The 12,052-nt window shown below is 46.2% G+C and overlaps 1 protein-coding gene across 6 annotated transcripts in view; it reads right to left on the bottom strand.

Annotated features, from left to right (window-relative positions):
• LOC129698743 (mitogen-activated protein kinase kinase kinase 20-like) overlaps positions 1-12,052 on the bottom strand; it is a 115,224-nt gene that overhangs the window by 45,575 nt on the left and 57,597 nt on the right. For all 6 annotated transcript variants that reach the window (XM_055637964.1, XM_055637966.1, XM_055637967.1 and 3 more), the window contains exon 11: positions 2-137. In XM_055637964.1, coding sequence (XP_055493939.1) covers positions 2-137 — 136 coding nt within the window. The remainder of the gene's footprint in view (position 1; positions 138-12,052) is intronic.

Below are 12,052 nucleotides of genomic sequence, written 5' to 3' on the forward strand. Positions count from 1 at the left end.
CAGGAGCACTGGACTGTTCCAGCAGGTTTTGCTCCCACATTTTCAAGCGTTTTTCTCGTTCCTTCAGCTCTTGTTCTTTTGTGCTCAGATCTCGTTCAAGTTTCTTTAGTCGTTCCAGAGTAGCCTCTATTTCACATCTGTTGGAGACAATCATGGGACTCATTAACAGATATGAACTGTTCTAGACTCCCAGTAATGCAAGATTATTATTTTTTTTTAAGCTGGTCTAAGAATCATAACCTTTAGGAATTTGGAGAATAGTTTTATATTTTACTAGACCAAGTGCAGACCCGTTGGATCTGTTCCCCTAACGTGCGGGTGGAGGGTGTGGAGGGGAGGAGGGTTTAGGGAAAACGTTTTTCCTCATCTCCGTTCTAAATGGTTTACCACTTATTTTTAAACTATGGCCCCTGGTTCTGGACTCCCCCTTCATTGGGAATATGTTTCCTGCCTCTAGCATGTCCAAAACTTAATACTCTTATATGTTTCAATAAGATCCCCTCTCCCATCCTTCTAAATTCCAGAGTATATAGGCACAGCTGCTCCAATCTATCAACATATGACAGTCCCGCCATCCCGGGAATTAACATGGTGAACCTACGCTGCACTCCTTCAAGTTTGGAGACCAAAACTGCACACAATACTCCAGGTGTGGTCTCACGAGGGTCCTGTACAACTACAGGAGGACCTCATTGCTCCTATGCTCAACTCCAAATGGTATGAAGGCCAACATATCATTCGCTTTCTTCACTGCCTGCTGTACCTGCATGCTAAGCACCTCATAATTCACTTAGGTAGATTACACCCCAGCGGTATGGACGTTGACTTCTCTAATTTCAAATAGAAACATAGAAAATAGGTGCAGGAGTAGGCCATTCGGCCCTTCGAGCCTGCACCGCCATTCAATATGATCATGGCTGATAATCCAACTCAGAATCCTGTACCTGCCTTCTCTCCATACCCCCTGATCCCTTTAGCCACAAGGGCCACATCTAACTACCTCTTAAATATAGCCAATGAACAGGCCTTGCTTTCTCCCTCCTTCGCCATCCCAGCTCTCCCACAAGCCTACTGAGTCCTTCGCAGCAAATGTCCTTCAGGGAAAGAATCTGCCAGCTTAACCCAGCGCAGCAAAGTTTAATGATTAGATCTGTGTAACAAAAGGGAAGTATCTTCCAGCCTAACTCAGCACAGCAAAGTTCAGTGATTAGATTTAGATAACAAAAGATGGTCACTTGACCTTGTCGGTGGCACCTACATCACATTAAATCTTAGTGCAATTGCACTTTTTTTAAAGTTTAAAATTATGGAGGATGAAAAAATGAGCTGACCTGCACAGTTGGGGCTATGTGTGAGTGGTGGAATATAGCATTGGGGGAGTGGGCTGCGTTGGGGGAACGGGAGAGTGGTGGAATCTTACGTTGGGGAACGGGTTGCGTTGGGGGACCAGGCCTCCCGTGTGACAGGGACCCAACTGATCCCACTTGGTCTAGTATATCTATATAATTAAAAGTCTCATCTTGACCACTTCCTGTTTGCACTGCATATTGATTTTAGAAAAAACGCTACCACTTGCGGCTGTGATTTTTGGCCCCCTCCGCCGCGCAGGACAAGAGGATTTTTCCCATTGATGAAAAATAAAAGACTTATTAATGTTTAAAAAATGTTGAGATTCTCTCCCGTCAATCATGCCATGAAGGCCACGCCCCTTCCGGGTTGGAGGGGGAGGAGCTATAAAACCAGGAAGCGTGGGCGTAGCCCAGTCTCTGCAAGATGGGGGGAGGGAGAGGGTCACGACTCTCCGTCTGAGCTGGAAATCTACAGAACACTGAGAATACTGACCTGTGAGTGCCCTTTACGTGTTTTGAAACTGTGGCTTTTGCAACTGTGTGGTTATTAAAATGTGTGCCTTTTGTAACCGTGTGGATTTTGCAACCGTAAATAAAGATGAAAATGTCTAAAATTGATTGTCCACCCTCTCCCCCTTCTCTCTCCCACAGTCTCTCATCTGTTTTCGGGAGAATTTCTGGCAGTTTCTGAGCTGCCAGCCCAAGAATCCATTTAGCCCACAATGTCTATACTAGCCCTCTGGAAACCAGTCCCTTCGGCCCACAACACCCATGTTAGCACTCCAGAAAGCCCCCCCCCCACCCCACACTGGCCAGCAATCTTGGAATTGATGGAGAGGTGGAATATTGTACTGGGGGACCAGCCTGACCATGTGAAGCTGGGACCCAACAGGTCCCACTAAGTCTAGATTACTAAAACTCTCATCTTGTTTTTATGTATGCGTGGATGTGCATGAGATCCCAAAACCTCGCCAAAACGGTACACGATAGCGCTACAATTTTGGCCCACCTTACTCACCATTGTCCTGTGATGTGCTGTAGCAAGTTTCGTTCAGATTGATATTATATTTTACAAGTTATTGCAATTTAACACATAAAATAACTTGTAACTGCGCCACACTTGCCGGCTGCGCCTGCGCAACTGGGGATGTCTGTCAGCCCTGCACGTGCGCAGTGGGCCCGGTATCCGCGCTACGGCGGATTCGGGGGCGGGGAGAGGCCACCCCTGGGACCTGGGGGCAGTGGCACTGCTGCTCCGGGCCCTTGGGGAGGGAGAGGAGCTGGACCCGGGGCAAGGACTAGACCGCAGCCTAGGCCGCTCCCTCCCCTGGCTCCAGGCTGCTACCCCCACCCGCACAGCCCCCGCCTCAAGTACAACTTCATCACCAACGTTGTGTACAACACGGGGCTGGCGGTGATTTACATCGAGATCCTGGGGAGGTGAGGGAGAGTGGGGGGGATGGAGGGAGAGGAGGGGTAGGTAGGGAGAGGGAGGGGAAAGTGGCGGAGGTGAGGAGGAAGAGTGGGGGTGGGATAGGGGAGGTGAGGAGTGGCGAAGGTGAGAAGTGGGGGAAGTCAAGTCCAGTCACTTTTATTTAAATAGCACATTTAAAAAACAACTCTCGTTGGCCAAAGTGCTTTACATTGGTGGAGATACTAACGTTATACAACATTGGTTCATAGATTAAGTACATACATAAATACATACATATAGCCCTCCCTCAGAGGACGTCAAGAAGGGGTTGAGAGTAAAGATGAGTTTTAAGTCTCGACTTAAAAGAGTCAATGGAGGGGGCAATTTTGATGGGAAGAGGGATGCTGTTCCACAGTCTAGGAGCTGCAACCGCAAAGGCGCGGTCGCCCCTGAGCTTATGCCTAGACCGCGGGGTGTTCAGTAACCCCAAGTCGGCCGATCTGAGGGACCTGGAGGTGGTGTGGTGGGTAAGCAGACTTTTGATGTAGGTGGGGGCAAGCCTGTTGAGGGATTTGTAGACATAAAGGAGGATCTTGAAATTTATTTGGAACCGCACAGGGAGACAGTGGAGAGAGGCCAGGATCGGGGTGATGTGGTCCCCTTTTCAGGTGCCCGTCAGGAGCCTCGTTATGGCGTTTTGGACCAGTTGCAGGCGGGACAGGGAAAATTGGCTGATGCCAGTGTAGAGGGAGTTGCAGTAATCTAGGCGGGAGGAGATAAACGTGTGGATGATCTTTTCGAGGTCATCAAACTGGAGGAATTGTTTTATTTTAGCTATCGTCCGAAGCTGGAAGAAGCTAGCTTTTACCACTGCATTGACTTGTTTGTCAAATTTCAATGCCGAGTCAAATGTCACACCAAGGTTTTTGACGTGAGGTTTGAGTAATGGGAGGAGAAAGAGTTGCCTATGTTAGTAGAGAAACTCCTACCTTTGAGGTAGGAGATGAACCAGCTCAGGGCAGTGCAATCAATACCAACCCTGTACCGGAGAAGGTCAATTAGGATGGTGTGGTCAACAGTATCAAATGCTGCGTTGAGGTCGAAAGAGCAGGATTGCACAGTCGCCGGAGTCAACAGTGAGCAGTAGGTCATTATGTACCTTCAACAAGGCAGACTCTGTGCTATGGTGAGCCCTGAAACCTGATTGGAATGTTTCCAAGATAGTATTTTGGTGAAGGTAAGGCATAAGTTGACTTAAAATTACATTTTCAAGGGCTTTTGAAAGGAAAGGCAGTTTTGAAAATGGGTCTGTAGTTGCTTGGCAAGGTGGGGTCGAGGTTAGGTTTTTTCAGGAGGGGCTGGACCACCGCATGCTTGAACCAGGTAGGAACAGTGCCAGTGGCCAGAGAGCTGTTGAAGATGGCGAGGATGCTGGGACCAGCTATTGTAATGACATCCTTTAGAAGGGCAGAGGGGACAGTGTTGAGGGGACAGGTGGTAGGTTTCACGGTGGTCACCAGTTTTACAAGGGAGGGTAGAGTAACGGGTCGGGAAAAGTCTAATTTTGAAGAACAGACCAATGAGTTAGTCAGGCCACGGATGGGAGGGGAAATATTAGTTCTGATGTTCTTTACTTTGCTGGTGAAAAATGTAGTAAATTCCTCGCACTTAGCAGGGGACCCAGTTAAGCTGGTGTTGGGGGCAGGACATATGATGGAGGTGATGGTACTAAAAAGGACCTTGGAGTTATGAGTATTTTTGGAAATAAGGGTGGAAAAGTATTTTGTTCTTGCAGATTTTACTGCTTCCTGGTATTTGTGAAGATTGTTTTTCAGGAGTTCAAAGGAAATTTGAAGCTTATCAGATTTGTACTTCCGTTCTGATTTACTGCATTCTCTTCTTAGGGCTCTGGTGGTGTCATTGAGCCAGGGCCAGCCTTTAGGCTTAGGCCTTTTCATTTTAAGAGGAGCAACAGAATCCAGGATGGAAGAGCAGGTATTATTGAATAAAGAAATTAGGTGCTGAGATGGAGGGGAGACGCCTCAATAGTGCAGATGTCGGGAGCGGCTATTGAGAGCCTTAGGGAACTTACTGGCCGTCGTGGAGTTTACGTAGCGGGAGCAACGAGCAGGGAGATGGGATTTTCAGGGAGAGAAAGGCCGAGATGCATCAAATATAATTGCACTATGATCTGACAGACAGGCATTAATAATTTCTGTGTTACAAATTGGGAGACCAGACGAAAGCACGAGGTCTAGTGTATGGCCGAGCTTGTGCGTGGGTCCAGTGGTGAGTGGAGACAGATTGAAGGACTCAACCAGGTTCATATATTCACTTGCAAGAGGTTTTGTGGGACAGCAGACATGAAGGCTAAAGTCACCCAGAATCAGGACCCAGTTAAATTTGGGCAACAAGCTAGCGATAAGATCACCAAATTGTGAGGTAAAGTCCTTATTAGTTTTTGGTGGGCGATACACAAGAACAATTAAAAGCGGACAGATTAGTCCAACTATGATTAGTTGATGTTCAAAACAGGAGATGTGATCAGCGTTCAGAAGGCGGCAGTTGAAATGCTTCTTAAACACAGTGGCTAGGGGTAGAGGGAGAGGTGAAGGAGGGAGTGGAGGAGGGAAGGAAGAGATGGGAAAGAATCGAGAGGAGGGTGAACAGAGAGGAGGGGATGGAGGGGGTGAGTGGAGGAAGTAGAGGAGAGATGGGAGAGGGAGGATAATGGAGGAGGAGAATAGGGGTCTGAAGAGGGAGTGTGAGATGCGTTCACGTTAATCTTATATTTTACAAGTTATTGCCATTCTAAACTTTAAAAATGTTGCAGTCGCGCTCCCACCTGCCGGCTGTGTCTGCGCAGTTGGGGGAGGCTTGCCATAACTCGCATCACAACAGGGATCTGTCGTCACAACGGAAACCCGTCAGCCGCACCTGCGCAAATGGGGGGCTTTGGATGAGTGGTGGAATATTGATGGGGCCCAACGGGTCCGCACTTGGTCTAGTATATATATATATTACTAAAATTCTCATCTTGTTTGTTTGTATGCATGCGTGCGTGAGATCCCGAAGCCCCGCTAAAACGGTACACGATAGCGCTCCAATGTTTGGCCCACCTTACTCACCATTGTCTTGTGATGTAAATGAAACAAGGTGCGTTCACATTGATGGTATATTTTTCAAGTTATTGACATTTTAAACTTTACAAAATCCACTTTACAATACCACTTTTCCACTTGCCCTGCCCATCAGCCACGTTTGATGTTACAATGACGTCACAATGGGATCCCGAATCTCATTTACATTAAAAAAAAAAATCGTGATTTTCAAATAAAATACAATTTAATCAAATTCTTCCGTTTTCATTCACAGCAAACATTGTGTTTAGGTTATTTAAAAGAAAAAACGCGATTTTCATTAAAAAAAAACATTGCGATTTTTATTTGGGGTGGGAGTGGGATAGGGGGAGGCTTCATTAAAAAAACCCAGTGATTTTCATTGGATGGGGGAGATTTCATTTTCATTGTGGGGAGGTGGGATAGTGGGAGGTGAGGAGTGGGGGATAGAGGGATAGAGGAGAGGATGGGGGTAGGGAGGGAGAGTAAAGTGGGGGAGGTGAGGAAGTGGAGGATAGAGGGGGAGGAGGGCAGTAGGGGAGGTGAGGAGGGAGAGTGGAGGGAAGTGGGTAGTGGGGGAGCAGGGGGATAGAGAGCGAGGAGAGGGTAGGGAGGGGAGAGAGTTATGGAGGGAGAGGTGAGGGAGTGTGCGGGGGAGGGGAGGGAAACAAGTGGGAGGGTGAAGAGGAGGGGGATGGTGTGCTGGGGTAGGAAGAGGTATGGCGGGGTAATGAAGGAGGGGAGGGAGGGGGTGAGGAAAGGAAGCAGAGGAGGGTTGGTGGAGGGTGGGGAATTGGAGTATAATGGAGGAGGAGAATAGGGGACTGAAGAGAGAGAGTGAGATGCGTTCACATTGATCTTATTTTTTTTACAAGTTATTGCCATTGCAGTCACGCTCCCACTTGCCGGCTGTGCCAGCGCAGTTGAGGGGAGAGTTGCTGTGACTCGCGTCACAACGGGGATCTCTGGTGTCACAACGGGAACCCGTCAGTTGCGCCTGCACAGTTGAGGGTCTATGGTCCAGTGGTGGAATATTGCCTTCCAGGCCCAACGGGTCAAAAGAAAATCGACATGTTTTTTTGCATGTACTTGCCTGGCCTCACAACGGGGGCCCTTTCCAAATTCTCAGATTGCCATCTTTTTTCCCTTTCGCCTGGCCTCACAACGAATCCACAGATAAGTTTCCTATTTTACAAATGCCTCCACGGATCCTCTCTTCAATTTATTAACATTAACTTAATTTCAGCCGACAATGGCACAACTTTGAACGCGGCAGTTGCGCATGCGCAGTTTGGTGGAATATTGCGTTGGGGGAGCGGGCCCAATGGGTCCGCACTTGGTCTAGTACTATCTATACCTCTCATAATTTTATATACTTCTATCAGGTCACCCTTCCAACCTCAGACAATTAAGGAAAAATAATCCAAGTTTGCCCAACTTCAGCCAGGGAAGTGGTCTGGTGGAAGCCGCTGATTGGTGGAAGTGGACCAGAGGAAGCAGCTGATTGGGAGCAACCCCAGGTTTGCATTTCTGCTTTCAGGTTAAGAGTCAGTGAGTTGAGGGTTCAGTGAGTTGAGGGTCCAGTATTTATTAGTAAAGGTACAGTTTAAGGGATAATGATTTTTATAGTGTAAGGGAGTTGATTTAATTTGGTGGTCAGACATGTCAGTGGAGATCGGCCCCATGGTTTGCTCATCCTGCAACATGTGAGAGATCAGGGATACGGTCGGTGTCCCTGGTCACTACGTTTGCAGGAAGTGTGTCCAGCTGTCGGGGAGGATAAAAACTAATGTGGCAGGGGGATGGGTGCAAGAGCAGAGAGACAGAGGGGTATAAAATTAGGGTAGAAGCAATAGGTAGCAAGGTGAAAAGTAAAAGTGGCAGGCAGACAAATCTAGGGCAAAAATCAAAAAGGGCCACTTTTCAACATAATTGTATAAGGGGTAAGAGTGTGGTAAAAACAAGCCTTGCATTGAAAGGAGCATTCATAATAAGGTGGATGAGTTGAATGTGCAGATATTTATTAATGAATATGACATAGTTGGGATCACAGAGACATGGCTCCAGGGTGACCAAGGCTGGGAGCTGAACATCCAGGGATATTCAATATTCAGGAGGGATAGACAGAAAGGAAAAGGAGGTGGGGTAGCGTTGCTGGTTAGAGAGGAGATTCACGCAATAGAAAGGAAGGACATTAGCTTGGAGGATGTGGAATCGATATGGGTGGGGATGCGAAACACTAAGGGGCAGAAAACGCTAGTGGGAGTTGTGTACAGGCCACCTAACAGTAGTAGTGGAGTTGGGGATGGCATCAAACAGGAAATTAGAATTGCATGCAACAAAGGTAAAACAGTTGGGTGACTTCAACCTACATATAGATTGGGTGAATCAAATTGGCAGGGGTGCTGAGGAATAGGATTTCTTGGAATGTATGCGGGATAGTTTTCGGAACCAACGAGAGAGCAGGCTATTCTAGACTAGGTATTGAGTAATGAGGAAGGGTTAGCAGTTTTGTTGTGCGTGGCCCCTTGTGCAAGAGTAACCATAATATGGTTGAGTTCTTCATTAGGATGGAGAGTGACATTGTTAATTCAGAAACAAGGGTCCGGAACTTAAAGAAAGGTGACTTTGAGGGTATGAGACGTGAATTGGCCAAGATAAACTGGCAATTGATTCTAAAGGATTGACGGTGGATATGCAATGGAAGGCATTTAAAGACTGCATGGATGAACTACAACAATTGTTCATCCCAGTTCGGCAAAAGAATAAATCAGGGAAGGTAGTGCATCCGTGGATAACAAGGGAAATAAGGGATAGTATCAAAACAAAAGATACTATTGTATGAAGCATACAAATTAACCAGAAAAAGCAGCCTACCGGGGGACTGGGAGAAATTCAGTCCAGCAGAGGAGGACAAATGGCTTAATTAGGAAAGGGAAAATTATGAAAGAAAACTGTCAGGGAACATAAAAACTGACTGCAAAAGTTTTTATAGATATGTGAAGAGGAAAAGATTAGTTAAAACAAATGTAGGTCCCTTGCAGTCAGAAACAGGCGAATTGATCATGGGGAACAAGGACATGGCAGACCAATTGAATAACTACTTTGGTTCTGTCTTCACTAAGGAAGACATAAATAATCTGCCGGAAATAGCAAGGGACCGGGGGTTAAATGAGATGGAGGAACTGAGTGAAATCCAGGTTAGCCGGGAAATGGTGTTAGGTAAATAGAATGGATTAAAGGCCGATAAATCCCCAGGGCCAGATAAGTTGCATCCCAGAGTACTGAAGGAAGTAGTCTCAGAAATAGTGGATGCATTAGTAATAATTTTTCAAAACTCTTTAAATTCTGTAGTAGTTCCTGAGGATTGGAGGGTAGCTAATGTAACCCCACTTTTTAAAAAGGGAGGGAGAGAGAAAACGGGGAATTACAGACCAATTAGTCTAACATCGGTAGTGGGGAAACTGCTAGAGTCAGTTATTAAAGATGGGATAGCAGCACATTTGGAAAGTGGTGAAATCATTGAACAATGTCAGCATGGATTTATGAAAGGTAAATCATGTCTGACGAATCTTATAGAATTTTTTGAGGATGTAACTAGTAGAATGGAAAAGGGAGAACCAGTGGATGTGTTATATCTGGACTTTCAGAAGGCTTTCGACAAGGTCCCACATAAGAGATTAGTATGCAAACTTAAAGCACACGGTATTGGGGGTTCAGTGTTGATGTGGATAGAGAACTGGCTGGCAGACAGGAAGCAAAGAGTAGGAGTAAATGGGTCCTTTTCAGAATAACAGGCAGTGACTAGTGGGGTACCGCAAGGCTCAGTGCTGGGACCCCAGCTATTTACAATATATATTAATGATCTGGATGCAACATCTCCAAGTTTGCGGATGACACGAAGTTGGGGGGCAGTGTTAGCTGTGGGAAGGATGCTAGGAGGCTGCAAGGTGACTTGGATAGGTTGGGTGAGTGGGAAAATGTATGGCAGATGCAGTATAATGTGGATAAATGTGAGGTTATCGACTTTGGTGGCAAAAACAGGGAAAGTAGACTATTATCTGAATGGTGGCCGATTAGGAAAAGGGGAGATGCAACGAGACCTGGGTGTCATGGTACACCAGTCATTGAAAGCAGGCATGCAGGTGCAGCAGGAAGTGAAGAGAGCGAATGGTATGTTAGCATTCATAGCAAAAGGATTTGAGTATAAGAGCAGGGAGGTTCTACTGCAGTTGTACAGGGTCTTGGTGAGACCACACCTGGAGTATTGCGTACAGTTTTGGTCTCCTAATCTGAGGAAAGACATTCTTGCCATAGAGGGAGTACAGAGAAGGTTTACCAGACTGATTCCTGGGATGGCAGGACTTTCATATGAAGAAAGACTGGATAGACTCGGCTTGTACACGCTAGAATTTAGAAGATTGAGGGGGGATCTTATAGAAACGTACAAAATTCCTAAGGGGTTGGACAGGCTAGATGCAGGAAGATTATTCCCGATGTTGGGGAAGTCCAGAACAAGGGGTCACAGTTTAAGGATAAGAGGGAAGTATTTTAGGACCGAGATGAGAAAATCATTTTTTACAGAGAGTGGTGAATCTGTGGAATTCTCTGCCACAGAAGGTAGTTGAAGCCAGTTCATTGGCTAGATTTAAGAGGGAGTTAGATGTGGCCCTTGTGGCTAAAGGGATCAGGTGGTATGGAGAGAAGGCAGGTATGGGATATTGATTTGGAAAGAGCTTTGTGTCATCCGCAAATTTGGAGATGTTGCATTCAATTCCCTCATCCAAATCATTAATATATCGTAAATAGCTGGGGTCCCAGCACTGAGCCTTGCGGTATCCCACTAGTTACTGCCTGCCATTGTGAAAAGGACCCGTTTACTCCTACTCTTTGCTTCCTGTCTGCCAGCCAGACCCTATATTCCTGGCAACATCTCTGTAAATCTTCTCTGTACCATTTCGAGCTTGACAACTTATTTCCTGTAACATGGTGCCAAGAATTGAACACAATACTCTAAATGTGGCCTCACCAACATCTTATACAACTGCAACACGACCTCCTAGCTATACTCAATACTCTGACTGATGAAGGACAATGTACCAAAAGCCTTTTGACCACCTTATCTAACCTGCGACTTGACCTTCAAAGAACTGTGCACTTGCACTCCTCGATTCCTCTGCTCTACAGCACTCCCCAGAGCCCTACCATTCACGGTGCAGGGCCACTTCCCAAGATGTAACCGCTCACATTTTTCTGTATTAAATTCCATCAACCCACATCGCCATTCGATCAAGATCCTGCTGCAATTTTTCACAATTCTTCACTATCTGCAAAACCACCCACTTTTGTATCATCTGCAAATCTTGCCGTGTATGTTCTCACCCAAATTATTGATATAGATGACAAACAGTAACGGGCCCAGCACTGGACCCTGAGGCACAACACTAGTCACAGGCCTCCAGTCTGAGAAGCAACCTTCCACCATCACACTCTGCTTCCTTCCATGAAGCCAATTTTCTGCAGGTCTCGACCTAAAACGTCACCGAGATCTGATGGTCTGCATCCCAGGGTACTTAAGGAAGTGGCTCTAGAAATTGTGGATGCATTGGTGATAATTTTCCAATGTTCTATAGATTCAGGATCAGTTCCTGTGGATTGGAGGGTAGCTAATGTTATCCCACTTGTTAAGAAAGGCGGGAGAGAGAAAACAGGGAATTATAGACCAGTAGGGAAGATGCAGGAGTCAATTGGGGTGGAAGATTGCAACCTTCACGTGGTCCGCCCTGTTTCGACTAATGCAATCAACTCGACGTGCACAAACGGAAGATCAAATAGAACAAGTTGTCCAACAACTTTAGGCTGTGCACGCCACACGAAAGAAGGAGTCAATTATAAAAGATGAAATAACGGCACATTTGGATAGCAGTAGTAGGTTACGATGGTTGACTAATACTTGACTAATCTTCTGGAATTCTTTGAGGATGTAACTAGGGAAATGGACAAGAATTAGCCAGTGGATGAAGTGTACCTGGACTTTCAGAAAGCATTTGATAAGGTCCCACATAGGAGATTAGTGGGCAAAATTAGAGCACATGGTATTGGGGGTAGGGTACTGACATGGATAGAAAAAACAGGAAACAAAGAGTAGGGATAAATGGGTCCTTCAGAAT

This window comes from Leucoraja erinacea, chromosome 7 (genome assembly GCF_028641065.1).
Source record: "Leucoraja erinacea ecotype New England chromosome 7, Leri_hhj_1, whole genome shotgun sequence".
NCBI lineage: Eukaryota > Metazoa > Chordata > Chondrichthyes > Rajiformes > Rajidae > Leucoraja > Leucoraja erinaceus.